General features: G+C 34.9%; 6 protein-coding genes across 10 annotated transcripts; 3 read left to right on the top strand and 3 right to left on the bottom strand.

Moving 5' to 3' along the window:
• The first annotated feature begins 47 nt into the window (after positions 1-47).
• On the top strand, positions 48-2,458 carry LOC148768687 (putative disease resistance protein At1g58400). Its single transcript, XM_088821320.1, has 3 exons — positions 48-56; positions 1,185-1,622; positions 1,664-2,458. The coding sequence occupies exons 1-3, from the start codon at positions 48-50 to the stop codon at positions 2,456-2,458; spliced, it is 1,242 nt and encodes a 413-aa protein (XP_088677446.1).
• Positions 2,459-8,894: 6,436 nt separating this feature from the next.
• On the bottom strand, positions 8,895-10,517 carry LOC105962195 (CASP-like protein 2B1). 3 transcript variants are annotated; one of them, XM_012986495.2, is made up of 4 exons: positions 10,373-10,418; positions 10,177-10,243; positions 9,956-10,088; positions 8,895-9,323 (listed from the first exon to the last, which is right to left on the bottom strand). In XM_012986495.2, the coding sequence occupies exons 1-4, from the start codon at positions 10,401-10,403 to the stop codon at positions 9,072-9,074; spliced, it is 483 nt and encodes a 160-aa protein (XP_012841949.2). In that variant the 5' UTR covers positions 10,404-10,418; the 3' UTR covers positions 8,895-9,071. The 3 variants fall into 3 exon arrangements, with proteins under 3 accessions (XP_012841949.2, XP_088678275.1, XP_012841948.2); XM_088822149.1 differs by lacking the exon at positions 10,177-10,243 and having other exon boundaries at positions 10,294-10,517; XM_012986494.2 differs by having other exon boundaries at positions 10,177-10,513.
• Positions 10,518-11,190: 673 nt separating this feature from the next.
• LOC148768686 (glucan endo-1,3-beta-glucosidase 4-like) lies at positions 11,191-12,119 on the bottom strand. The gene is made up of 3 exons (XM_088822150.1): positions 11,810-12,119; positions 11,491-11,739; positions 11,191-11,388 (listed from the first exon to the last, which is right to left on the bottom strand). The coding sequence occupies exons 1-3, from the start codon at positions 11,874-11,876 to the stop codon at positions 11,354-11,356; spliced, it is 351 nt and encodes a 116-aa protein (XP_088678276.1). The 5' UTR covers positions 11,877-12,119; the 3' UTR covers positions 11,191-11,353.
• A 154-nt stretch (positions 12,120-12,273) lies between these two features.
• On the bottom strand, positions 12,274-16,795 carry LOC105962193 (OBERON-like protein). 2 transcript variants are annotated; one of them, XM_012986492.2, is made up of 3 exons: positions 15,503-16,795; positions 13,761-14,918; positions 12,274-13,109 (listed from the first exon to the last, which is right to left on the bottom strand). In XM_012986492.2, the coding sequence occupies exons 2-3, from the start codon at positions 14,896-14,898 to the stop codon at positions 12,487-12,489; spliced, it is 1,761 nt and encodes a 586-aa protein (XP_012841946.1). In that variant the 5' UTR covers positions 14,899-14,918; positions 15,503-16,795; the 3' UTR covers positions 12,274-12,486. The 2 variants fall into 2 exon arrangements, with proteins under 2 accessions (XP_012841946.1, XP_012841947.1); XM_012986493.2 differs by having other exon boundaries at positions 15,496-15,655.
• A 2,092-nt stretch (positions 16,796-18,887) lies between these two features.
• Positions 18,888-21,257, top strand: LOC105962196 (scarecrow-like protein 13). The gene is made up of 2 exons (XM_088822147.1): positions 18,888-19,016; positions 19,642-21,257. The coding sequence occupies exon 2, from the start codon at positions 19,745-19,747 to the stop codon at positions 21,140-21,142; it is 1,398 nt and encodes a 465-aa protein (XP_088678273.1). The 5' UTR covers positions 18,888-19,016; positions 19,642-19,744; the 3' UTR covers positions 21,143-21,257.
• Positions 21,258-22,797: 1,540 nt separating this feature from the next.
• On the top strand, positions 22,798-25,846 carry LOC105962197 (heterogeneous nuclear ribonucleoprotein 1). 2 transcript variants are annotated; one of them, XM_012986497.2, is made up of 5 exons: positions 22,798-23,198; positions 23,311-23,405; positions 23,679-23,910; positions 24,390-25,305; positions 25,468-25,846. In XM_012986497.2, the coding sequence occupies exons 3-5, from the start codon at positions 23,695-23,697 to the stop codon at positions 25,479-25,481; spliced, it is 1,146 nt and encodes a 381-aa protein (XP_012841951.2). In that variant the 5' UTR covers positions 22,798-23,198; positions 23,311-23,405; positions 23,679-23,694; the 3' UTR covers positions 25,482-25,846. The 2 variants fall into 2 exon arrangements, with proteins under 2 accessions (XP_012841951.2, XP_012841953.2); XM_012986499.2 differs by lacking the exon at positions 23,311-23,405 and having other exon boundaries at positions 22,899-23,198.
• The last annotated feature ends 897 nt before the right edge of the window (positions 25,847-26,743 follow it).

Here is a 26,743-nt window from a genome sequence, read left to right as displayed (position 1 = left end):
TAAACTGAATTGAAAGTAATTTGGGGTCCGGATGCATAATTACCGCGATGGGACAGGTAAATTAAATTGAAGAATATTTGGCGTCCGTCCCTTTATGTAGTATAAATAAGGGCAGTAAGTACAGGTAAAGACAGGAAAAAAGATAATCATATACCAAAACTACGCATATAAACATAATATCTTCTTCAGGAAGTTACTGACTTGGCCGTCGGAGTGCTAACTCCGGCCTAAGTCCGGTTCTTTTCTTTCTTGTAGGTTTATCGTGGTCTCCGGTTCAAGTTCAAGCCTTCTCAAAACTCTTTAAACCAGCCCACCACGAATCCAGTCGGATCAACGTGTTAATAAAACTTCTAGCGTTGGGCTTTAGAGGACAAACAAGGTAACGAAACAAAATCGTTACAAAACGTTTTCATGATGAATTTTATCCTCGGAAAATATTTGTTTTCTAGAAGTGAACAAGTGAATATAAAAGATTATCGAATTAATTCAGTTAACACGACACGTGAAACGCACGTGCAATGCACGTGTAGCGCACGTGCACCTATCTAGTGTATATAAAATTTCCAAAATTTCTGATTTTTTTAATTCAATTTTAGTTCCAAATGTTATTTTGTTGTTTTCAAAATATATAATATTTTATATTAAATATAAATAAAAATAATTTTATGATATGTTTTATATATAATTAATTATATGATATAAGTTAAATATATTCAGATGATGAAAATGTGTTGAACCGTGAACCGCCGGTTTAGTCCATCGGTTAACCCGATTTATATTTTTTTAAACACAAAAGCTGCAACGGTTAGTGAAGCGGTGGCCCGGCCGGGTTGAACTGGCGGTTTGGGCCCACCGGTTCATCGAGCGGGAATTAAATTAAAAAATTTAACTTTTTTTTAATAAAAAATGCATTAAAGTTTTAAAATATTTGAAAATTTAAATACTTTAAGTAAAAATATATGATGAACATTAAGAATTTAAATACTTTATTTATTCTTTTTTCGAATTTCAAAATAATTCCTTTAATTTATTTATTAAAAAATTACTGTCTTTCAAAACTTTTTATTTTAAAAATGTTTACTCTTTCAACTCTTGTTACAATTTTATTTTACCATTCAATCTTCAAGTCATGAATCCTAAAAAAGTGAATCGTGAATCCTAAAAAAGTTTTAGATCGGGAGAAGGGCTTGGAGTTGCTTTTGAAGAAAGCGTTTGTTGATAGAAGTCTCCAAAAATTTGAAGGCAGTAACATATTCACGATAGTAGAGTTGAGTTTCTTTAATTTGCCTCCTCTTCTTAATCCGTGTTTCATGTGCCTGAGCTTCTTCAGGGAGGACACAAAAATTCGGTTAAAAAGATTGGTGCACATTTGGAATGTGCTAGGCCTACTTCCGCAAGCAATTGGAGGAGAGACTGTGGAGAGCATTGGCGCATTTTATTTCAACGAGTTGGTGAATAGACACTTGGTTCATATTGAAAAGTTGACCAAAGATGGCTCGGTTAAGACTTTCAAGATGAACGACCTGATTCACGATCTTTCCATCATGAAGGCGAAGAAGGAAATTGATTCGATATTTATTCCCCATATAGGAAGTCGGAATGCTTGGACAACCCTCGCCATCGTGTCGTGTTATGTGTCGATGGTGGTGTGGAATAATTTAATCATTCAGAACATCAGAACAAACATATCCCGTCGTTGTTTTTCCAAGGATACAACTACAATCAGATTGATATGCGCCAATCCTATTGGAAGTCATTCCAGCTCCTTCAACTTCTAGATTTTGAAGATTTCAAAATGACCGATGTCACAGATGCAATCGGTCTCTTGACGGAACTAAACTACTTGGGATTGAGAAGCTCAGATACATATATGATTAGCAATCAGGTGTTGACTCACCTTAAAAAACTCGAGGTACTTGATTTATCTCACAATGCGGAGTTGAAGTTGCCAAATTCTGTTTGCAGATTGGACATGCTCCGTCATCTATATACGGATCTTGGGACTTTGGTGCCACTGAAAATAGGCTCTTTGAAGTATCTCGTGACTTTGGGTTCCGTAAATTTGGAAGATGGCACGCTTGAGAAGCTTACGCATATGAACAATCTTCGAAAATTGGGCATGGTCATTCAAGAAGACTCGTCGGATACAAGTGAGTTGTGGACTTCATTGACTAGACTAGAGAACCTCGAGTGTCTCAATTTGAGATTTGATGGACTCCGCAGCTTTGACGGGCTTGACATGCTGCAAAATCTTACTCACCTTAAACTCCGCCTTGAACTCCGAAGGGAAGTGAACAACTTTCCCAGCGCCCATGATTTCCCCCCAAAACTCTCTTCTTTGACCTTGATCTCTGCTTGGATTGAGCCTGATAAGGTGAATGAACTGGCCAAGTTGCCAGAATTGGTACACCTCAAGTTGTTCGATGTTAGATACATGTTCTTCCAAATTCAGCCATAGATCCGTATAACCAAAACAATAAGGGAAGAGATATAAAAACTGTAAAATGAATTAGAACGGCTCAGTTCCCTTTTCCAGTGTTCATACAGTCGATCCAAGGTCTGGTGGTAACACCAAAACGAAAACAAGCAGCCACTGATCCAAACCCCAGATCTGACCCCCCAAACTCACTCTAAGTTGACTCACCAACACATGAACAGTCAACTCAGTGAATAACTCACCCTCTCCACTCAGCACAAACCCGATTTTCTTCACTCAGAACTACCGAAACCTTCACAGAAGAGGATTAAGGTCAGAAAACAATTGGTCTGAATAAAAGGTGAATCACACCTTGTGTCTCTCTCTCACCACAGTATTTATACACAAAGAATCAGCGGTCTTCAGCATTAAATGAGTTGCGACGGCAAGGACACCCATTGTCCGGCTAGACCTGCGACGGTGTCGCCGGAAAACGACAATGAGTGACGATATACTGTAGAGAGAGAAGGGGACAAGGAGAAGAGAGAAAAACGGCGCAGGAGAGAAGTGCTGCTAGGGTTTGAGATGAGAGTTTAAGAGTGGGGCAAATGAAGGGCTGAGATTGAAACCCCACAATAAACGGTCCAGATTTAGGTTTGACTGGATCAGTGGGCTTATGTTGCATTGGGCCCGATTTCAGGAATTGGGCTGCAATTTATTTAAGTACACGGCCCAAATCACTCAAAGATTATTTCATTGGGCTCAAACTTTAACACTCGAGGCGTATAGAAGAGAAGAATTGATGATACCTGCCTATGGGTTCCCAAAGCTCAAAGTCTTATGGCTGTTATGGATGCGCGATCTGTGAGTTTTACAAGTTGAACAAGGCGGATTGCCAAACCTTGAAAGATTGGAAATCGATGCGTGCCCCAATCTGAGGGCCAGTAATATTCCGGAAGAACTTAGACCGGTCACAACTATTTTGGATGAAACAAATGTCCCAAACTCCCGTAGCAGGATTTCTTTTACTGAGATTTTCTATTAAAGCTGGCAAGACTCGCATCCACCACTTCCTTGATTCTCTTGTTCCAGTGAAATTTAGGTTTGACTGGAAGCATGAAAAAATAAAAACCTGATTTTTTAAACAGATTCCCTTATCACTAATCACTCTGCTACAAATTCATGCAACTTGTATTTTGGATCTGGATTGTTTCTTTTATTGACTAATTAATTAGTTGGTTATTAGGACGAATGAAATAATAGTAACTACCACTTTGGCTTTTTTTTTCTCCATCTTGTTCGATTAGCATACCATAGTACTCGAGACAAGAGGTAAAGAGCCGATCTAGTTATATGATGAATGAGTAATTGAGGATTTATGGGCATTGATTGTGAATGATCTGATTATAGGATTTTCGGTAAAAGTTTGTAGTTTATTTTGCTCTCCTAGAATGAAGTCTAAGACAAGACAAGACCGTATTATCTAAGACAAAGAAGGGGATAATCATGCATGAGATCGCATAAATATTTGGATAATTTGGTAAAATGTCATAACACGCACGGGGATGATTACTAGCTTTCTTACGAAAAATATATTTCATTATTATGATTCCGGGCTTTTATGTTATGCCCTTAAATATTTATTGGACCAAAGTTTGATAAAACACAAATAAACTTGATCCAAATTGACAATGCCCATTATGATTAAAAGGGAAATTAGATACCAAAGTCAAGCCCGTGAAAAAATCAAAAGGGAATGTTAGAATTCCGTCGATTTCAATTCGAACATTTCCGAATTTAAACTGTTTTTTTCAATTCCAGTTTCCAAAATTCTGATTTTTCATTTTTTTTGGTAAGTAACTGAAATTGTATATAAAATTTCTGATTTTTTTAATTCAATTTTAGTTTCGAGTATTCTATTTTTTTTAAAATATATAATATTTTATATTATACATAAATAAAACAACGATTTTAGTCCTGTCTTGCGAGGAGGATTTACAACCACGATATTATTATTAGGGGTAATCACAAAAAACCCCATGACAAAGGCACTTAATTAAAATAGGAACATCCAACTTGTTTGTCTTCCAAATAAATCCACCCCATTCAAATTTATTTGCAAATAAGGAAAATCCTTTTATATATACCAAAATTATCCCTAATTCATTGAAATCCAATTCAACTCCAATTTCATGATTTACACCCCAATTTAGCCAAATTTCATCAATTAACCAATTTTAACCCTAATTTCAATTTTGACCCCAATTTTAACCCTAATTCTTATCAATTCCACCGATTATGCTCTAACTTCCTTAATATTACACATTGACCCCGGATTTTAACAAATATATCACATTAACACTCAAAACTTTTTTTTTTTTGAAAATAATTTTTTTTCTGAAATATTTTTTTTCCGGCCAGATTCCGGCGTTGACCGCCGGAGACCGCCGGTCTCCGGCGTTGACTTTTTTTTTTTTTTTTTTTATATATTTTGTTTTCCTAAAATTTTTTTCCGGCCGGTCAACGGCCGTTGACCGTCGGGTCTCCGGCGTTGACTTTTTTTTTTTTTTTTTTTCCTTAAAAAAAATATTTTAATTAATTTTACTGTCTTGGCTACTAAATTACTGTCTCCGGCAGCTATTTAACTGTCGGAGACAGTAATTTAACTGTTAATTGACTATTTTTTTTTTCTTCAAAAATATTTTAATTAATATTACTGTATTCGTTGCTAAATTACTGTCTCCAGCAGTTATTTAACTGTCGGAGACAGTAATTTAACTATTAAATGACTTTTTTATTCTTAAAAAAATATTTTTAATCAATATTACTGTATTCGTTGCTAAATTACTGTCTCCAGCAATTATTTAACTGTCGGAGACAGTAATTTAACTGTTAATTGACTTTTTTATTCTTAAAAAAATATTTTTAATTAATATTACTGTATTCGTTGCTAAATTATTGTCTCCAGCAGTTATTTAACTGTCGGAGACAGTAATTTAACTGTTAATTGACTTTTTTTTTTTTTAATTTTTTTCCTTAAAAAAAAATTATTTTAATTAATATTACTTTCTTGGATGTTAAATTACTGTCTCCAACAGTAATTTAGCTGTCTTAGACAATAATATTAATAATATTACTGTTCGGAAAAATAATATTCATAATATTACTGTCTCAAACAGTAATATTACTGTCTGAGACAGTAATTTAGTAGTCAAAACAGTAATATTAATTAAAATATTTTTTTTCTAAGAAAAAACAATTCAAAAAAAAAAAGTCAACGCCGGAGACCGACGGACGGAAAAAAATTCATGAAAAAAAGAATTTCAAAAAAAAAAAGTCAACGCCGGAATCTGGCCGGAAAAAAAATATTTCAGAAAAAAAATTATTTTCTGAAAAAAAAAGTTTTGGGGGTTAATGTGATATATTTGTTTAAATCCGGGGTCAATGTGTAATATTAAGGAAGTTAGATCATATTGGGTGGAATTGATAAGAATTATATTATTGAGGGTATTTTAGACTAAAGACATGGGGATGGGATTAATTGAGAGACTGTTTTTTTTGTGGACCAAAATGCATTTAAGTCCCATGTGATGTGTCTTTTTGCCATTTGCCCTTATTATTAACAATTGCATTAATAAAAACTGGGATAATATTGATTTATTCACATAAAATATAACATAGAGGAATCTATAAACAAATTGCCCCCAAATAAAAAATATATTTGCCTAAATAAACAAGTAAATAAGGAATTAAATAATGGCATGGACTGTATATAATTCCCTAATAAATATGGAAACTAATTAATAATTATAATACCTATAATATGAAAACTACACATTAACGAAAATCAAACATAAAAATTTGAAATCAACTAAAAAATTATCAAAATCAACTTTAAGATTATCGAAACCAACTATAAAAATCGAAAAAAACTATAATTCATCTAAATCAACTATAAAATAAAAATTCTCAATTTAAGAGAAATTACTATAATCAACTATATAGTTCAATCCGAATTTTGGTCATAAAATTATGGTACATAAATGATCATTGACTACTATAAATTAGTAGTTAACTATCACAATTTATAGCTAACTATTAAAATTTCATAATTAACTTTCACTATGTTAATGTAGTTGACTGACACGATTTAATAGCAAACTAGTAGAATGTTATAGTTGAGATCGTTTGGGACTTTGGGCGTAATTGTGAAAGTGTTGGAATTACTTGTCGATGGTTGAATAATTTGACGGTGATGAGTATTGGTCTTAAAATTATGGTATATAAATGATCATTGACTACTATAATTTAGTAGTTAACTATCACAATTTATAGCTAACTATTAAAATTTCAAACTTAACTTTCACAATTTTGTAGTTGACCGACACAATTTTATAGCAAACTAGTAGAATATTATAGTTGACTAGTAAAGTTAGTAGTTAAATTAATTAATTTAGATGTTCACTACAATTTTGTAAATCTTTCCAAACAAAAAAAAGGGAAAAAGTAAAAAAAATCGAAATATAATAAAAAAAAAATTAAAATAATTAAAGAAGAGAGAGAGCAGACAAATTGGTTGACCGATCCTATATTAAGGGAAGGGGGTCTAATTCAAAAGAAAAATGTAGGGATAATATTGGGATATGTAAAGTGGAGAGAGTTGCACCATATTAAATAAATGCTTGGTACCTAGTTCTAAGCCTCATTTTTTTTTTTTTTTTTGAGTAAATTCAGGTCCATTACAAAAGGAAGTAGGGGAGGGAGGGACTCGAACCCTAAACCGTTACCCTATTGATAAAGACTAGGTATCAACTCTCCTAGTGATGGTTGGTGGGTTACGCCTCGTTAACCCTAAAAATAAAGTACAAATGCGCACGTGAGAGTCACGTGCCTCGCGAGGCATCTTTTCAACCACTTAGCAGTTGCCGATCATTTCGACTGTCGTCTTTGGGTTTTTGTTTCGACTGAATTCAAGCTCAGAGAAATCATCAAGGAACTGCTGCAACAGCTGTCTGTGGGTCTTTGGGTTTTTGTTTCGACTGAATTCAACCCCAGAGAAATCATCAAGGAACTGCTGCAACAACTGTCTGTGGGTATCACCGAATAGCAAGAAGTCCTCAACTTTATCGACAAAGCGACGTTGTCGCAAGTCATGTGGAGGTGGAGGCTCCGCCAACGCCTCAAAGGAAAGCGGTACCTCGTAGTCCTCGATGACGTATGGGAAGATAAACACTGGCAATTTCTCGCAACTCTCTTTCCTCGTGAAGGAACGGTACTTTTTATGACATTTGGAAAATTCAATGTTATTATGTATTTATATTAATACAAATAATTTAACACGTTTCTACTGTATTAATAAGTTATCTTCTCTCTGACAGAAAAAACAAGTAGATTGTTGCTTACAAGCCGCGATTGGGTGCCAATGATGAATGCTCCATATATTCACGAGATGAAACTTTTAGATCCGGAGAAGAGCTGGCAGTTATTGTTAAACAAGGCATTCGTCGAGTGCTTGCAAGTCGAACATCTACATGACTTTGAGATTATAGGAAGACTTTGAGATTATAGGAAGAGAGATCCAGCGGTCTACCATTAGTCATCTTGGTTATTAGCCATCTTGGTTATCAGTGGCACGGAGAAATGGAAGAAAGTTTTGGAACTAACTTTCATTTGTGAATGAATGGAATTGACTTACCGGAAATGTATTAATTTTCGAATTTCTGTCTCGAACCCACCCCTAACTAACGTTATTTATCTGTCGATTATTGAGTAAACTACAAAAAGTACACATGTGTAATCTCCAAATAGCAAAAAAAATTCATGTGATAAATAAACTAGCAAAAACTCTCTTATGAAATTATTTATATAGCACACTCTGTCCGTTATTATTTGAGTGTTGACTTGATATAAAAGACATAAATACCCATGATGTTTTGCAATTAATACTTTCTTATATTTTAAAAATATTTTAATTATTTTATTTTTGTTATATCTTAATTAAAAAAGTACAATTGGACTTTTATTTCTATTTTTATTATCCGATAATTTCTGTATATATTTTAAATTATCCTTACGTCAAAAAGAAAATTTAAATTCCATTATTATGTATTTCTTTATTTTGGATTAAAAAAACGTATACTAAATTTGATTACCAAGTTTTTAATATTTTTTCAATTTAATTGATTACTATTTTTTAATAATATTTTAATTTCTAAACAATCAAATTAAATATATATATATATATATATATATATATATATATATATATATATGGGGGACAATTTCGTCATTTCACATCTTAAAATTAGCTCTCGACCGCACACAAAAGTCAATCAGGGTGTTTTTGTCTTTGATTAAATTTTACAGGGGGGTTTTGCTAGTTTATTTATCATAGGGGAGTTTTTGCTATTTGAAGATTACACAGACGTACTTTTTTGCAGTTTACTCGTCGTTTATTTGTTATGTTTCTGAAGAACTATTTAGGTTTTGGAAACCATAAATGTATTTGGAAATTGGAATTTCCAAATACTTATTTTATTTATACTTCTAGTATTTATGTTATTATTATTACAATAAAACTCTTATAAAAAAAAAAAATTACATTAAAACTAGTACATGGGACAACTACTTAATATGAAATAAAACATGTCTTTTTTCACCATCTTCCGTTGCTCTTTCGATTATTGTCTCCGTACAAACGGAAGAGACTAAAAGCCGAAATAGCCGATAAAACGATCATCGAAAGACTCACGAGCAGTCCGCTGGCAATACCCTCACCGATTTGGTTGCAAAATTTGCCGTAAATATTGCAAATGCTCATCCATTGCAACGCCGTTTGACCTAGCTTGGCCAGCACCGCTGACTGTGCAGCTGCCGCCACTGCCGCCAAGGTCAAGTAGGCCATTACCTAAAAACGATCACCGAAGATTCAAAAAACGAGCGATTAGAGTTCAGCGTGATTAGCATATTCTTGGCATCGTAAAACAATTAATTAATTAAGGAATCCACGTAGCGAATGTAGAAATTAACTTTATAAAAGGCAAATGCTTGAATTGAAAGTGATCATCTTCAAAAGAAACGAATCGAGTAGAGACAAACGAGTAAAATATTCAATCTTTGTTTTTTTTTTTATCAAGCTTTAAAAATTATTTTTTAAATTATCTTTTATATTTTTTTCTTAAAAATCATTTTTGTTTGACTCGAGCCGAATCGAGCTCGAGCTGAATTTCATATCATATTGAATTAAATACATATTCAAGATAGGTTCAAAATGCTTGAAACGGATCATCTTCAAAAGAAACAAATAGAAGTGTAAATGAATCGAGTAGGGCCAAACACATAAAATATTCACTATTTCTTGAATTTTCATCGAGCTTTAATTTATTTCGTTTTTTTAGTCAAGCTCAATGAAGCTCGAGTTGCTCAAATTTTCTTCTTATATTATCTATATTTTTTGTTCGAGTCGACCCAAATCGAGCTCGAGCACGAGCTGAGCTTCCTAAATTATCGAATAAAAATACGTATCGAATCGCCACAAACCTGATCACCGGCGAAAATCGCCCAAGCCAAAGGCTTGTTAAACAGCACTCTTCCTCTAATCATACTTAGCACACACCTCAAAACCTGTGCTAATGAGTAAGCTGCAGTTATCCCATTAGCCACAACCAAGAATCTGCAAAAAACAATTCCAAAAAATTAAAATAAAAAATAACATATTTCAATTAAAAAAAATTAAAAAATTGAAAAAAAAAATTACTAACACAAGGGCTTTCATGTTTGTGAACTGAGCTTTTTTCTGAATAGTGAAAATCTCTTTAACCTGAACATCTGTACCAATAAGAAGAGCAGAAAGAAGAGCTAAACCACAAATCAAACACCTTAGTACAACTTCTGTAAGCCTAACTCTTTTGTCAATAATCTTCAAATTACTCCCATGGTGGTACACAGCAACATTACCTGGGCTCACACCTACACCAAGATAACTCATCTTATTACAACCTAGTACACTACCAACTATGTTTTTGAACACTATCAACTTAATCAAGAAGAGACAAAAAAAAAAAAGAAAAACACTAATGAAACACAAATTCCACCTACCTATTAAACTTTCGACCCTTTATATAGACAGACAAAAAAAAAATTTAAAAAAAAAAAATTTGCTATTCAAGAAAGTTAATAAATTGATGTGCCCCACTATCCCACTATATAAACAATTATTTAATAATTAATAATATGAATTTATGAAGTAGAGATGGGTACCTCAGCATTGAATGTGGGGCTAATCTGACATCTGTAACACAGCATTGAAGAAGAAGAAGAGCCTAAGATTTTGGACTTAGTTTTTTTTTTCTGGGAAGTGGCAACTGTTTCTTGTTTCAAGAAATAGAGAGAGAAAGTTGAGAGAGAGAGAGAGAGAGAGAGAGAGAGAGAGAGATAAGGACTAGGGCTTTCAATTTTGCTTCTGTTTTTCTCTGATTTTTCATTTAAAGAAGGGTGTGGAGTTTCTGATTCCCCCCATTCCTTTCTTCTACAACGTGTCAATAGACATGGGAGAGAGAAATCAAGACTGTTTTTTTTTTTTTTTTTTCTTACCAATTAAATAACGTTTTTAATGTTGTAGGACAAATTTTGTTTGCACTTATGATTGAATTAATGATTGATGAATGAGGCCCATGTCACTTCTTACAAGGTGATAAGAGTAGAGCTTTCCTTATCTTTTTTATCTCTTTATCTTGAACTAATGTACACTTCTGCTGCATGCATTGCACAGACACTAAATAATGGTAGCTCAGATTGAATTAATATAAAATATTACCAGTTCATCACACCTCATTCAATAATAATAATAATAGAAACAAAATACAAAGAGCAATGCAAAAACTCAAGAAAATTATTCCTACAAAGATTCTTGATTATGTTGAGAAAAAAGATGCCTTTTCATGGAAGATACTCAAACTTGCACGAACCATGGCCTGCAATCATTAAAGATTGAATTTTTATTACCAAAAGATTGAATTTGTATCTATTATTAATTCAAGAAAATAAAATAAAAATTAAAAAAGAATCGATCTTACTTGGATCGAGAGCGGTTAAAACAGCAGCAGCAGTGAAGTAGCAGCTAGCTCCATTGTGCTTCATATTCTGATAGTAGCTATTGAAAGCATAAGAGGCGTGGTCTAAAGTCGTGTTTGGGAAAAAGCACATTTGATTTTCTTGAATGGCAGTGCAGTTAGCACCGTTACCGCAAGCCCAGTTTATAGTGCCTATCAGTGAATCTTCTGTAGCTTGCTCATCTGCTATACAGTAGTCCTCAAACTGTGCATCTGGGAAAAAAAATCATTAAAAATTTAAAGAACAAGAACATAAGATGTAATAATGAATGGGAATGCTTACCTGTGTCGTGTGGGATTGACAGAAGAAGGATTGAGACGAGTAGAATCTTGACCGAGATTATCGACATTGCTCGATTATTGAAGCTTTTGCAAGAACTGCTACTTGTTATAGCCCTCTTTGGAGAAAGAAAGAATCTTAAGTGAGATCTGCTAGGAAGGACAAGTTGAGATTTGATCTACTTTGAAATCCCAGTTTTATCCTTAAAGAAAACAAATCTTGGTAATAAACAAAGTACAAATTGGTGGTGTTATCTAACTGGATTTTTGGTTTTTTCCCCAACAAGATTGGTAACCAGTGTCCTAATGATGGCAGACAGGAAAAAAATAAATGAGAAATTGTGCTGCAAATCTCCTAATTGTTATTCAATGAAAAGAAACATATATAAAATAATGCAAACTTCTTGATTTCTCTGACATGTTTGACACTGGTTTATTACCAGGGTAAAACCTTTGGCAAACAGGGCATATAGAATCAAATGACTAACAAAATAGCATCTAAACAGAAGACAAATTGGATTTTACAGTTACAAGCACACAAATTACACGTTTCTGCAACATCAGTTCATGAACTCGTTTCCCTACACTACAAGAAATTAGCACCCAAAAAAAAACATAAATAATTCAAATCACGGAGTAAAATTCGCATTCCAAGTCACATAATTAAAAAAGAAGTCTAATTCACATAGCACCGTGAGAATGAAGGTCGTTCGATTGCCCCTCACCCTTCGAAGGGGTATTATACATATTCTTGAGCAGGTCCTGTATTTTATTATACATCGAATGAGAAGGCTCGCTCGTTCCAGCACCGCTCTGCACAGGCTTGCTCAAACTCTCCTGCAGCTTAATCTTTTCGAACAAATACTGCTTCTCCGCTTCAGCTTCGTGCAATCGCTGCTTCAAATACCTGCTCGCGTAATCCTCTTCCGATTTCTCCGTTTTCGCAAGTGAAATTCTTTGCAATCTCTCAGCTTCTCTTCGGGCTTCGTTTGCCTTCAGTTCGAACATGTCTGCCTCTGCTTGTTTAAGCCTAACAATGCTTTCGAGCTCGTCTATTTGTACCTTCTTTCTCTGCCTATCCATTTTGAGTGCAGCAACTTCTCTAGCTTTGTCTTTGAGTTCTTGCTCGCACCCCTCTACAGCCAAACGGGCCTTTTTAACCATTCGCATCTTCTCGTCTGCTACAGTTTCCATCTTTCTGACGGCTTCTTGGACTACATCGGCTATTTTATTGAATGCTTCTTGTGGGGATATTGTTCGGCCTTCTTCGGTTTCTTGATTCTTTGTGGGGTCCGCCTCGAGTTCTGAAAACAAGAATTGAATTCGAGATTTTTTCAGGAAGATGGAAATGGATAGGAACTGGATGCATTAACGTAATAAGATTGGATAACCGAATCTACACATCAAGAAACTTGAAATAAGTAATGCACAACATGAGCTAAAGTGGTGAAATCATTTCCAGAACTTTTATATGTACATCGCATGTGTTCCTCTCATTACTCAAAAGAAGACACACAGTACCTCGGAAAATAAATTAAAATGGACATAGGGTAAAAATAGGAACTAATTTCAATTCCGTTCATAAAAGATTCGGAAATCGGAACTTCCGAAATTGGAATGGAAAATCTTGTTCCAAAATCGAAATTTTCGAATCAGAATTTCCATGTTTTTAATTCTCCTACAAATATAACATACATAATAGTATTTTCGGACATAAATTGGAATTTTAAAAATATTTTAGGAAATTATAATCGGATCGGAAATCAGAATTTAATACTTATTCCAATTCCATTCAAAAAAAATGAAAAATCAGAAATCCGAACTTTTGGAATTCAGAATGAAAATTGTTGTTCCGAAATCAGAAATATTCAGATCGGAATCGGCGAAATTAAAAAAATTACGTTCCAATCCCACCTTTAAGCATATGATAGTATAGCATCGTGAATAAAGCTAACCTTGAAAGAACAATAAGATCAATTTACAAGCCATAGGTTCGGCAACCCCGTTTTTCAATTTCTCGATAAGCTCCTCACACTTCCAGAACAATTCCCTGCCTCTCGGATCTTCACTCCCACGGAATATTCTACTCACAAAATCGAGTTCTCGAATCAAAGCATCTCTATCCCAACTCGGTGCACAGTGTTGGAACACATCCTTCACCCACCCAACCAACTCAGAAGTCCTACTGCAAGCTCGGCATCTAAAAAGCATCTCCGCTGAGCTGGAACCGTTTTTAACACACGGACCCATTCCAATCTGCCCGTTTCGAATAGCACAATCCGTGTGAGTCCAGTGTGAACACAAATCACACCCAATCCAACGGCACGTGTTAACCTCAAAATCAAACTTGTTGCATATCGCACACATGCATAGGTTGCAAAAACCGTTCCTCTTCGAGCACAAATCACATGTACACTCCTCTGCAGGCAATGCGTTTCCGCACGCTATGTTTCTGCATCGTTTGTACAAGAAAATATCGATAAGTGAAGCTTGAGAGAGGCTAACACTTGGATGCAAAAAAGCTTGAATTCCAGTCTTCATAGCAACTAGAATTTCTAGCTGAATCCTGTGCGCCATTGTTAGTGTTTTTTCGGTCAAATCGCCTCGACTTTGGACCACCTTCTGTAAAAAAAGGAACTCTTCTCTTTGTTGAGAACCACCTAACCCTTCAAGAAACGAGCGGAGTTCGTTCTTGAACTTGTCCAGGTACTTATCCGGAAGATTCTGCATACGTTCTGCTATAACTTCCACTCTCTCTCTAGCTACATCTTGAAGGGACATCTTATCCGAACTCGAAAAATGCCTGACAACAGAGTGCTCGGCATAATTATTCTCCATGTCTTTTTCCTTCTCGAGTTTCTTTGCTATCAAAGCATCGGCTGTGGGCCAGGTTTCTCGTGAACTAGCACTTTCGGTTGGGGATTCGCGTACGTGGTCAGAATTGGAGCCACGTTCGGGATTTGGGGACCCACATGCATCGGGTGAGACCAAGGAGAGGGAGGTTTGTAGCCCCCTGCCTCCAGGGCGTGGCTGTTGACGAGGCGGCAGCATTGAGGATTGACTATTGAAATGAGATCCAGATGGTGTTCCCATCCAAGATTGCCCTCTATAATCTGGAGGGGCAAAAAGGTAAATTTCACTCAGCAACCTCTCTACTGAAGGTGGAAACGCCATGAAATTGGAAATACTTATTTCAAAATAGAAATCAAACGAAGTAAACAGCCTAATATGCAAAAAAAAAAAACGAGATTTGTATTTTTAAAAAGAATCATTCAGGTAATTTCATGAGACCTTTTCGGGCTTTTGCAGAATCCTGCCTACATCAGGGGGGAAAAAGTCAAAATTGGGGTTTGAAACTTAAAAAAAAAGTCAAAATTGGGGACCAAAGAGAAAAACAAACATTTCTGACCATCTAATTTCAACAAGCAATCAAGCATATACCAGGCTTCAACTCAGGAAACAGGAACAACCAAAGCAGACACGAAAACAGAAGAAATGAAAAAACTGAATGTTCAATTCAATAAATTTAAACGAACGAAGATCAAAGAAGCAGATAAACGAGTCCACTAAAACCATAACAAACACGCAATAGCATCGCGAACGAGATCTAGACCAAGTGAACTGATACTACGCAGCAGCAAAAAGAAGGAGGAAAATAATTACTAACAGAGATATGAAACAGATGCATACTTCTTACCTGGGACAAAGTGTAATCTGGCGGAATTGATTCAAAATCACGTAAAATTGACCCAATTTTCACCCCCGTTAGAAACCCTAATTGAGAGGATTTGGGGGAAGCTCGTGTACAAGTCCTCCGTTTGGTTTACTTGTTTGACCCGTCGAAGAGTGAGACAAATAGGAAAGTAGAGACTATATACGGTAACCGGATTAGCGTGTTGACGGTCGTCTGCAGATGGTTGGTGGGGCCCACTTCCCGGCAACGTTCTTATTTCCCTCGTGTCTGACTTTTGTTCCGTTGACTCCCTAGTATTTTATTTCCGGGCAAAATGCAGTTTGCCCCTGAAAATTTATAGTTTTTGCACTTTCACTCCTACAAATTTAAAAATTAGATTTTCCGCCTCCAAATTTCGTTATAGTTGCACTTTACCCTAAATAGGACTTTCTCAGCGTATTTTTCATGTCTCGTCAACTTAAAGGGTATTTTTGTCCTTTTAGGGTATATACGCAATTTTGCACCCAAATCCCCAATTTTCTGATTCAAAATTTGTTAAAACTCGTGCCTTGATGATTGATAATGCGAAATTCTGGCAAAATAAATGTTGAAAGAGAAATATAAGTCATGATCACCTATAGGCTATAACTAAATTATATATAACTGATGATACTAAACAAAGAAACAAAATGGCCGGATCGATTTGAAAAACGGCGTTTAGTTTTCACAGATGGAGGGAAGTATCGATATCCGAACACTGAACGGAACTATTACAAGTTTCAATCTTGACTAGTGAAGTACAAAATCGGGCTGCATCATTATCATCGAACAATAACGGAATATTCTTCTTCGGTGGCGGTGGTGCGTGTGGGGCCCGTTGCTTGGTCAGCAAACGACGTTCCTCCGGCGGCAGGCGGCCAAGAGAGAGAGAGAGCTGGCAGATGTTGTAATATTCAGAAAGAAACATTCTCTCTCTCTTTCTTTCGTCGGACAGCATTTGCAGAAACTGTTTCCCTTGTCTCAACTCCTTCGTTTTCTCGATTTGTCGGAATCTCTTTCGAAGCAAAGCAATCGAGGAAACAGCACCGTATTGATCTGCTTCCTTCACCATTTTTTTCTTATAAATATACCACAAGTATTATTAAGCTGCATGGCTAAGTTTCTGGTTACATTTATATATAGAGAGTGTGACATAAATTTTAATTAATTGATTAATTTAAAGAGAAGAATCGGCGAAAAAGGAGTTGAGTACAAGAGGAAAACGACGAGAGGACTATCTTGCAAAGTACGAAGTTTATAGGTTAAATACTTAAAACAAGCACATGGAAGGGTGTGTTTGGAGGAATAATTTTGTTGCTTTTTTTTTTTTTTTTTGGTCATTGCTTTGTCATATTATTCTCAAAGGCCCCAATTTTTTTTTTAGCTTTGATTTGCAAGAAGATAATGCTTCTTTAATTATCATGAAACTTTTCCTTTTCTTCCTTTCAATAATTATATTTTATTGGCAGCAATAATTACGTCGCGCGGAGGTTGGAGTATGGTTCAAGATAAAATCGAATATTGTGAGTGTTTTTGTGATAAATACACCGTAAAGTTTGAGTGTGTAACTTTTTTTTTCTTTGCAAACAATTCATTGTAGTATTGTTAGTGTTTGCATGTATTTTCCACTATGTGATCGAATACGGTTCAGAAACACAATAATTGAGGAGCCCAAAATTTTGGGATCGGTCTAGTAGTCAATTTAAGCTCGATTTAAGTGGTTTGACTGATCTTGACCGATTGAAATGTTTCTTTCTCTACTCTCTCTCATCTTCTCTTGTAAATCTTATGCTTTTTCCATGTCGTTTTCTGGCGACTTTCTTCAACGTTAATCGAGGAGGCATTAACTCGAAGACAACTTTCTTGTCTTTGACCGTTGCTTTGTATGCTATAAAAGCGGCAGACTGTGTGAGAGAGAGAGGTGTAACACTGTTCATTCTTTTTCTTCTCGGATCTTCGGTGATGGAATGTGACGAGGGAAACTTAGTGAGAAAAGAATTTTGTTAATTTTTCGACTGTTTCAGTGAGCTAATTCTTAGTTGAGTGCTTGTAAATCAACTCGGTGAGTCAGATGGTAGATCTAGGACTTCTGTTTTGGCTTTGTGCCCGATATCAATTTGATGCTACTAATGGTAATTTACGAAGTTCTACATAATCAATTTGCCTCTCAAGAACTTTAAATTCATTTTTCTCCTTGTTCATTATACATGTCTTGAAAACTTGATTTATTTATTTATTTATTTATGGTGTCGTTATGGTAATTGGAATGTAGCCTATGATTCTTTAAGGCCAAACATTAGAAGTGGGAATAATCAAAGGAGCCTATGATTCTTTAATTGAACTCTATAATAATACTATAATACAATGATGGATGTTTTGAATTAGGACAAATAATAATTGTAATAATAATAATAATTAAAAAAAGAATTAATAATAAAATGAGGGACATTCCCTTTAATAATTGGAAAAGAACAAGAAAACATTCTCCCTCGATCTCAATTCATGTTCTTCTTGTCTTTGTGTTGTTTGGAAGATAATGGCTTGGCACAGATTAAAGCTGCAATTAATTAATTAATTAATATTTCATTATGGAAATTATTAAATAAAATAGACAAAGCGTGCAATTGATATTTGTTTGTGTGTGAGTGTGTGTATTTCAATAGAAGTGGAAGAGAGCATCCAATGGGAGCCTAACAAAACTGCAATTGATATTTGAATAATTTATCGGGTGTAGCGTCTACAAAATATATATAATGGACAAGATTTACTTAATGCTACTCCAAAACGTCGGAAATTGAAAAAAAAAAATTAAATTTCTGTTTTTTGCCTAGTCGATCGAGTATGACTTCCAATCGTAATTCCGGAAAAATGAAACTAAAAGACCGTTTAAATAAAAAAGTGGAGTATAGATACTTTTAAAAATATATCTTAAAAGTTCTCCAACAACTTATTTTTTGAATTTTTAAGATATTTAAAAAAATATCTTATAAGCTATTTTTAGCAACTTATAAACTTAGTCAAACACCCTTTTTGTGAGAACAAAAAATAGAGACGAGAGGAAAATATGCTAATTATTTTTTATAAATTATGTGGGTATTTTTTATTCATGTAAGTTTTATATAATAATAATAATAATAATTATTATTATTATTATCTGTTAATTGGGCCAGAAATGGTACAAATGGGCAATTAACTCATTTATCTCAAGTAATCCATTTCAGCCCAATTAGAATGAATTGGTTTGACCACGGTCTTTGACACGTGCGTGAGAATAAGAAACATCTAGGCACCGGGTCCGGGTCCGGGTTCCGGTCCGCGTCCACACGCTTTCCGAACGGGTATTTACGAGGCAACCTCATTAACAAAAAGCACACATTAATTCACTGTTTTGCACACACTAATCCCACAACTATATATATATATATAACTGAAATCATCTCTCTCCCCCCAATCCAAATTCTCTCTCTCTCTCTCTCTCTGGCGAGAATTGATCTCACAGGTACGTTTTATTTCATTTCATATTTCGATTTGTTTTTTTTTCTTAATGATTGTACCTGCGAAGTTTAAAGTGAGGGTTTTACACGAAATTTCTCATATGGTCTGAGAATTTATTTATTTTTTCTGCATTTTTTTTCCTGTTAAATTTACCCTCATTTTTTGGGGTTTTGTTTCAGAGGAGGCGGTGTTGTGCTTTTACAAAATTTGTGTTTTGTTTTGGATTATTTGCCACTGATTATTATAATTGATTAATTGTAATTGGAGTTTATGAGTTCATATTTTGGTGTAAATTTGATACAACTGTTTGTTGTGTATTTACATTTTGCCACTTGGATTTTTTTCACAATATTCTTCATACTTGGTTGCTTTTCCGCATAATGATATGTCGATAACTGTTATATTTAAGGTACGGTACGCTGTATGTATACGTAATTTATGCGATTAGTGTTGAAATAGTTGTTTTTAGCCTGCAATTGTGTTAATTACTGCATTGTGTTTGAATAATTGTTCTTTTAGGATATGTTTTATGGTTGCGATTATGTTTGTCTGTCGCTCGTCGCGTAAACTTAACAGACGGATAATTTTATCGTTGAAATGCACTAAATCTACATTCTTTCGAATTGCAGATTTAATTGCTCTTGCGAAAGTCTGTCCCGGAAAAAGAAAAAAAGAAAAACCGGCTCGAAATCGATTTCCTCTAAGTAGTTAAATTCGATCTCTTATTGAGAGATGCAAGAGCCTCAAACTTACCATCAGACAATTAAGCCATATTATTTTTCAAATCAATTCTATACTCTCGAATCAACACCACCAACATGCAACAATGCTACACACAGTTCAGCTTCGTCTGCAAGTATCTCCTCCAATCGAAGCCCCTTCTCTCCACAACTCCATCACTCGTCAGATAACAATACTTACGAAGTTGTGGGGCCCGAATGTGATATCGACCACAGTCCCTCCTTAAACAGAATCTTGGAAATTGCCCCTCAAATGGACCTCAAACAATTGCTCGTAGCCTGTGCTGAAACTATCTCGTATTCCGATGGAAAAATGGCGGTATCAACTTTCGAAGCTCTATTGCGCGTATTAGAAAAAAGGGTTTCGGTATGTGGCGACCCTTTACAGAGATTAGGTGCGTACATGCTCGAAGGGCTAAGAGCAAGATTATTATCTTCCGGAAGCATAATTTACAAGAAATTGAAGTGCAGAGAACCGACAAGCTCCGAATTAATGTCGTACATGCAAGTGCTCTACGAGATCTGCCCTTATTACAAGTTCGCCTACATTTCTGCAAATGTTGTCATCGAAGAAGCCATGCAAAACGAGAAAAGAATCCACATCATCGATTTCCAAATCGCGCAGGGCAGCCAATGGGTGTCCTTCATTCAAGATATTTCCCGTCGGCCCGGTGGGCCCCCATGTGTACGCATTACGGGGGTTGATGATTCCGAATCTGCCCACGCTCGAGGAGGTGGGCTTGATTTAGTGGGCCGTAGATTAGCCCAAGTGGCCGAATCTTGTGGGGTCCACTTCGAATTCAATGGTGCAGCTATGTCTGAAAACGAGGTCGAACTATGTAATAATCTTGAAATTCGAGATGGGGAAGCACTGGCCGTAAGTTTCCCGTACGTACTTCACCATATACCGGACGAGAGTGTGAGCACTTTGAATCAACGCGACCGACTCCTTCGACTGGTCAAAGGGTTGTCGCCGAAAGTGTTGACTTTGGCAGAGCAAGAATCGAACACCAACACTTCGACTTTCTTGCAGAGGTTCTACGAAACCTTGGATTACTACACGAATATGTTCGAGTCGATCGATGCTGCAAGATCGAGGGAAGATAGGCAAAGGATTAACGCGGAGGAGCATTGTGTGGCGAAGGATGTGGTGAATATAATAGCTTGTGAGGGAGACGATAGAGTCGAGAGGCACGAGCTTTTCGGTAAGTGGAAATTGAGGCTGACTATGGCGGGATTTACTCAAATGCCACTGAGTTCGTCGGTTAGTGACTCGATTAGGGTTATGTTGGGAGGGTATAGTTGGAATTATAGAATGGTGGAGGGGAATGGAGCTTTGTATCTTGCATGGAAAAACAGAGCTTTGGTTACAGCTTCTGCATGGAGATAGTAATTAAAGAGAGATAGGATATTTGTTTATTGAATCAAATTCATAATTATAAATTTCAATGTAAAGAATAGCATATGATATTTGTTACAAATAAATAATCTTGATTTTGTTATTATATTAAGAAGAGAATAATGAAACATACAAGTAATCCCCAATCTTATTATATTTCACATTATAATATTAAAAAAAATTAAAAATTATAATAATACATGTAAACAATATCTAATGCTTTAGTACTTTTATTAGGAAATAAAAGTGGGCACGGACCATATCATAATTCTATACCTTGTCCTATATTTTCTCTTTTATTTCTTTTAAATAAAATAAATTGTTATTTTCCCAATATAAATAATATATAGCTTTTAATAATATTGGGCACCTAAATCAACTTTTGCTATGTCACGAGGCTATAAAGCGCGTTGACTTCCACAAACATTTTGATTTTTTCAAAAACTCATAACATGTACACCATCACATAATCAAATTACCAATTCTTTTTTTGTTTTTAATTTACATTTTATTTATTGATCAGTATAACATGGAATAAATTGGACAGGTTAAAAATAAATTTTGTGATTTTATTTCTTGATAATAATTAATTGCATGTGCATTAAGCATTATGTGTAAGTGATTGATGAGTAAGCAAATATGGGATTCCTTCTGTCCTTCACACGTATCCCACTTTAATTTTTCTTTTACCTATATATATATATATCTAATATATATAACACCCTAAAAATAAAAAAGTAAAAAAATGGGGAATTACCTCTTAAAAACTCACCATTAATTAAGGGTTGTGTGTTATAAAAATATATAACATGGGTATTTTTGCTAATATTACTAATTTAATGAGTCTTTTAACAATTTGATCTAAACTTTTCGCAAAATTATAAATTTAAAAAAAAAATAAAAAAAATATTGAGTACGATAGTATAATTAAAAAAATCCATTAGCAAATTCTTTAATAAATACTAATCCATGGTGAATAAGCACTACACGTTCATATATCCATATCCAGCTTCTTGGTGCAATACAAATATAATATAATTAATTCACTAATCGTAATTTAATGACCATAAAACACAATGAAGAAGATTTGCCATCAATCTTGAAAGTGACAATTTTTTTTTTTTAAGAAATTCAAATCTCGTTACAAATTAGTGTTCATGATTCAAACCCTATACATTACGGTAAATCGATAATAGTATAGCTATATATCAACTCTTCTAACGAGGGTTGGTTTAATCTTTTATAATGTAGCTGTAAAATTAGAAGAAAATTTACAAAACAATGGTCGGTACATTTCGAACCGAAATTAGCACCGTAGAAGCAATTCTTTTAGAACGAAAACTAATTTCAGTTTCATTCAAAAAACAATCGGTAAAAAATCAAAAATCAAAATTTTGGAAATTGAAATGAAAATAATTGTTCCAAAATAATAAAAAAAAAATCGGATAAAACGGCACGATAAAAATTGCTCGTTCTAAAACAACAAATTTTCGAATCGAAGGTGACGAAATTCGAAAACCCGGTTTCCGTTTCCACCCATAGGAGGATCATATGACAATTAAAAACCCCCCACTTCTTTAATTATATTTTGGCCCCACATAAATTTCAAAACTTCATAAAACACCCTATATTGTCTCTCCTCTTCCACATTTCTTACACGAGAGGATAACCAAAGGGCACTCTCTCTCTCTCTCTCTCTCTCTAAAAGAAAAAGAAAAAGAAAATGTATATAAATAATATAAAAACTATATATACACACAAAAACGTATCTGCGCAGCAAATATGAACACCATATTTACCCATTCTTGGATGTGAAAATCAATCCCCACGGGCCACACTGCCTATCTATATTCTCTTTCACATAAACACATACTATAAATACTTCATCTTTACCAATTTTATTTATTATAAATAAACAATTAACAAGAACAAAAGAGCAGCAATTACAAGCAAAAGAGGAAGAAGAGAAGAGGGCCCTTCAGCCCTCTGCTTCTCTATCCATGCCTTCCTCTCAGATCTTCAATTGAATCCATTTTCTTTTTTCTGGGTATTTTTTATTTATTTATTTATTTATTTATATATTGTTCTTTTTTTTTTGCTTGTTTGTAGTCAAAGTTGAAGTCTTTATTGTTTTTTTGTGATGGGTTTTGCATTATCAGGCTGTTGAATTTTTCGATCCGTTGAAGATCGGATTATCCCTTGCTGAACAAGATTTCCGCCATTTTTTATTGTGATATTTTTTTTTTACTTTGAGGTATTGTTTTTTTTTTCTTTACTCAATCTACATTATCATGTTTTTGCGATGATTGGGTTCCTTTTAAAGTTTTGATCGATGATTCTTTATTGATTATGGTAATCCGATTTAGTTTAGTGATGATCTAGCTTACTTGCTAGTCGATCTTTCGTTTTTTCGGTATCTTCGTAATTGGTGGCATTTTGCTTTATGGATAATTCTTTATGTATTGGTTCATTGGATTAGATATAGTAACCGGAAGTTGGTTGGTCGATTGGCGATTCGTGTGTGCAGATAAAAAAAGGAGGAAATGGAAGCTGGGAAGTTGTTTGTCGGTGGGATTTCTTGGGAAACGAGCGAAGAGCGTTTGAGAGAGTATTTCGAAGCGTTTGGTCAAGTAGTTGAAGCTGTGATAATGAAGGATCGAACCACTGGTCGTGCGCGTGGCTTCGGTTTTGTGGTTTTTGCGAATGCTTCTGTTTCCGAACGAGTCGTGAGGGAGAGGCATATCATAGATGGAAGAACTGTAAGTCGTTTTTCTACTTTTGTTTATTGAATTTTTAGTCGAATGTTCGGCAAACGTGATCGTGTAGTCTTGTTGATCAAAATTCTGAAATGAGGGCATTTCGATTATGTTATGCTTTCTTGAATTCATAAAGAAGGCGTATTGTGATTCGTTTTTCTGTTTTACTTTTGTTTATATGTACGTTTCGAATGCAAACGTTCGACAGTTGAGATGGGAATTAATGTATTCGAGTCCTTGAATCTATGCAAGTGTGATGTTTAGTGTATGTGCAAGTTCTTGAAATTCCTTCGATTTTTTTACGAAGACATAATTTGAAATTTTTGTGAACAATCGATTCTACGAAAGCACGTCGTTTAGAATTTTACTCGAAGCAAGCACCGATAAATTTACGCAATTTTTTCGATTGCATGAAAAAGTTTCAATTTTTTTTCCAATTTATGCATCCAAGAACGTTCACAAGTTTATCCAATTTATTCTAGGTGGAGGCAAAGAAGGCTGTTCCAAGAGACGACCACCAAAACTTCAACCGAAACACAAACGGGCCCCACGGGTCGCCGGGCCCGGCACGTACAAGAAAGATCTTCGTCGGTGGCCTAGCTTCCACTGTCACCGATAAAGACTTCAAATCTTACTTCGATCAATTCGGTACAATAACAGATGTAGTTGTTATGTACGACCACAACACACAAAGGCCAAGAGGGTTCGGCTTCATAACTTACGATTCGGAAGAAGCAGTCGAGAAAGTTCTCTTCAAACCCTTTCACGAACTCAACGGAAAAACCGTCGAGGTCAAAAGGGCCGTCCCAAAGGAGTTGTCTCCCGGTCCGAAAGTTAATCATGGTTTAAGCAGAGTTAGCAGCTTCGTCAGCGCTTATAATAATAATAACAGTCCGGTGCATGGTTCGAATTTCGCTGATCGGTTTAGTCGAAGTGGATATCCACCTTATGGACTGAATTTGGAATCTGGGTTCGGGTCGACCCGTGTGGGAAACGGGGATACGGGTTTGGGTTTTGGAAACGGGGCGAACTCTTACTTCAGCGGTTCGTACTTCAGTGGTTCTTTATTGAGTGCTTCGAACGATTTTCTTGGAAATGTGGGTGGGTTCGGGAGTGCGAATGCTGGAATAATCGGGAGTGGAAATAGTGGTTTTGGGATCGGGAATAGGGAGAATAATGGAGCTGGAAGAAACGGTTATGTTAGAAACGATGGGCTTTACTCTGTCGGAAACAACATTGGTGAAGGGTATTTTGGTAAATTATATGGGGGCGATTCGTTTTATACCGATCATAGTTGGCTCTCTTCGTCTCGAGAGTTTGAGGATTCTGCAGCAGCAAATGTTGCTTCTAACAATTCAGCTCTTTATGATGGAGGTTATAGTGTCACTGCTAATAGAGGTAAATCTTTTGATATATATATATATATATATATATATATATATATATATATATATATATATATATATATATATCGGAAACCTCCGGAACTTTCTTGTTGTCGAGTTTCTCTTATTATGAATATACGTTGATAAACTAATTTAATGTTTCGTTGTGAAACAGGAATTGCAGCTTAGGAAGATCGAGTTATGGACACTTGAAGATTATTATATATATACACGAGCAGAACCGAAATGTAAGATCAAGAAGTGCGTTTATTTGAGCTTTTCGATATAGGGTTTTCTTTTTCTTTTTTTTTTTCTTTTTTTTTTCCGTTCGTTTCTCATGATTGGTTTGATATGTGACATTGGATTTACGGAATTATCGTACATCTTCGTGACGTAAGAAGAAGCTGCAAAAACTTCTTATCTGTAGGCTGTCTCAATATTCTTCTTCTAATTTAAGGTTTAAGTGAAGTTCCAAAGTTGTTGTTTTGGCAGCTGGATATTATTATTACATCTTATTTACTTGGCAAAGCCATCGCATATTCCTTTATTAAAAACTAGTTTCTTTTTTTTTTCTTATTTATTTATTTTTCTGCTTTTACTATTATTTTTTTCTTGGAATTAGCACTTTTCGAGGAAAAATAACGAGTGAAAAATTAATTCCAATTTTGATCCCAAAAAAATCAATACATTGTAAACGAGGGTTTTTTCGTAAGACAATACATAGTTGAGGGGAGTTGACGTAATTATTCAAACATGAGAGAGTTTTTTCGTAATTTGAGCATATCTTAGGGGTTTGGCTGTAATTTGCCTAAAGAATTAAGATAAGGACAAGTGAGAAAATATTTTTTCGTGTTCTAACTCTGGGGCATATTTAGTTCAATCTAATTTAATATTGGGCTGTATGGCCAAATTACGAAACCCCCCTCTTGTTCAAATAATTACAGCCACCCTGTCCTTTTTACATAAAATTTATGTAATTCGATTATTAACCGAACCAAATCGTATATTTAGTTTGGTAAAAGATATGAAATGTTAGCGTACCGAAATTTTGGTTCTATTTTACTGAATTAACTAGGGGTGAGTTCGGGACGGGATTTCGGGAATTCGGGATTTTCGGGATTGGGATTTCGGGATTCGGGATTGAAATTTTAAATCCCAATCCCGTCCCATACTATTAAATCCCGGTAATATCGGTATCCCTAAATATTTCGGGAATTCGGGATTGGGATCGGGAATCCCATATTTTGCTTAAAAACTAAGAAATATTGTTTTTTTTTTCATTAGTATTATTTATACACTAAACCAACTTGAATATATTATATACATACTATTGTTCTTGCACTATTTATTTTTACCACAAAACTTGGAACAAATAAAATTTTAAAAATTTAAAAATAAGTTGAAATGATATATTATATTGTATTTCTCATATCTTTGATATATATATATAT

The sequence above is a fragment of the Erythranthe guttata genome, chromosome 8 (assembly GCF_056151865.1).
Source record: "Erythranthe guttata isolate IM_541 chromosome 8, IM_541, whole genome shotgun sequence".
Lineage (NCBI taxonomy): Eukaryota > Viridiplantae > Streptophyta > Magnoliopsida > Lamiales > Phrymaceae > Erythranthe > Erythranthe guttata.
This window is presented reverse-complemented; position numbering and strand designations above follow the sequence as displayed.

Excerpts from the sequence above, each read along its gene's own strand:
- LOC148768687 (XM_088821320.1), top strand. Across the intron at positions 1,623-1,663 it reads CTTGGACAACCCTCGCCATC|CATTCAGAACATCAGAACAA; the intron begins GTGTCGTGTTAT and ends GAATAATTTAAT.
- LOC105962195 (XM_012986494.2), bottom strand. The coding sequence starts at position 10,403 with ATGAGTTATCTTGGTGTAGGTGTGAGCCCAGGTAATGTTGCTGTGTAC. Across the intron at positions 10,089-10,176 it reads ACAAACATGAAAGCCCTTGT|ATTCTTGGTTGTGGCTAATG; the intron begins GTTAGTAATTTT and ends TGTTTTTTGCAG. Across the intron at positions 9,324-9,955 it reads CGATTTTCGCCGGTGATCAG|GTAATGGCCTACTTGACCTT; the intron begins GTTTGTGGCGAT and ends GATCGTTTTTAG.
- LOC148768686 (XM_088822150.1), bottom strand. The coding sequence starts at position 11,876 with ATGTCGATAATCTCGGTCAAGATTCTACTCGTCTCAATCCTTCTTCTG. Across the intron at positions 11,740-11,809 it reads GTCAATCCCACACGACACAG|ATGCACAGTTTGAGGACTAC; the intron begins GTAAGCATTCCC and ends TTTTTTTCCCAG. Across the intron at positions 11,389-11,490 it reads TTTAACCGCTCTCGATCCAA|GCCATGGTTCGTGCAAGTTT; the intron begins GTAAGATCGATT and ends TAATGATTGCAG.
- LOC105962193 (XM_012986492.2), bottom strand. The coding sequence starts at position 14,898 with ATGGGAACACCATCTGGATCTCATTTCAATAGTCAATCCTCAATGCTG. Across the intron at positions 13,110-13,760 it reads GATCTTATTGTTCTTTCAAG|AACTCGAGGCGGACCCCACA; the intron begins GTTAGCTTTATT and ends TCTTGTTTTCAG.
- LOC105962196 (XM_088822147.1), top strand. The coding sequence starts at position 19,745 with ATGCAAGAGCCTCAAACTTACCATCAGACAATTAAGCCATATTATTTT.
- LOC105962197 (XM_012986497.2), top strand. The coding sequence starts at position 23,695 with ATGGAAGCTGGGAAGTTGTTTGTCGGTGGGATTTCTTGGGAAACGAGC. Across the intron at positions 23,911-24,389 it reads ATATCATAGATGGAAGAACT|GTGGAGGCAAAGAAGGCTGT; the intron begins GTAAGTCGTTTT and ends AATTTATTCTAG.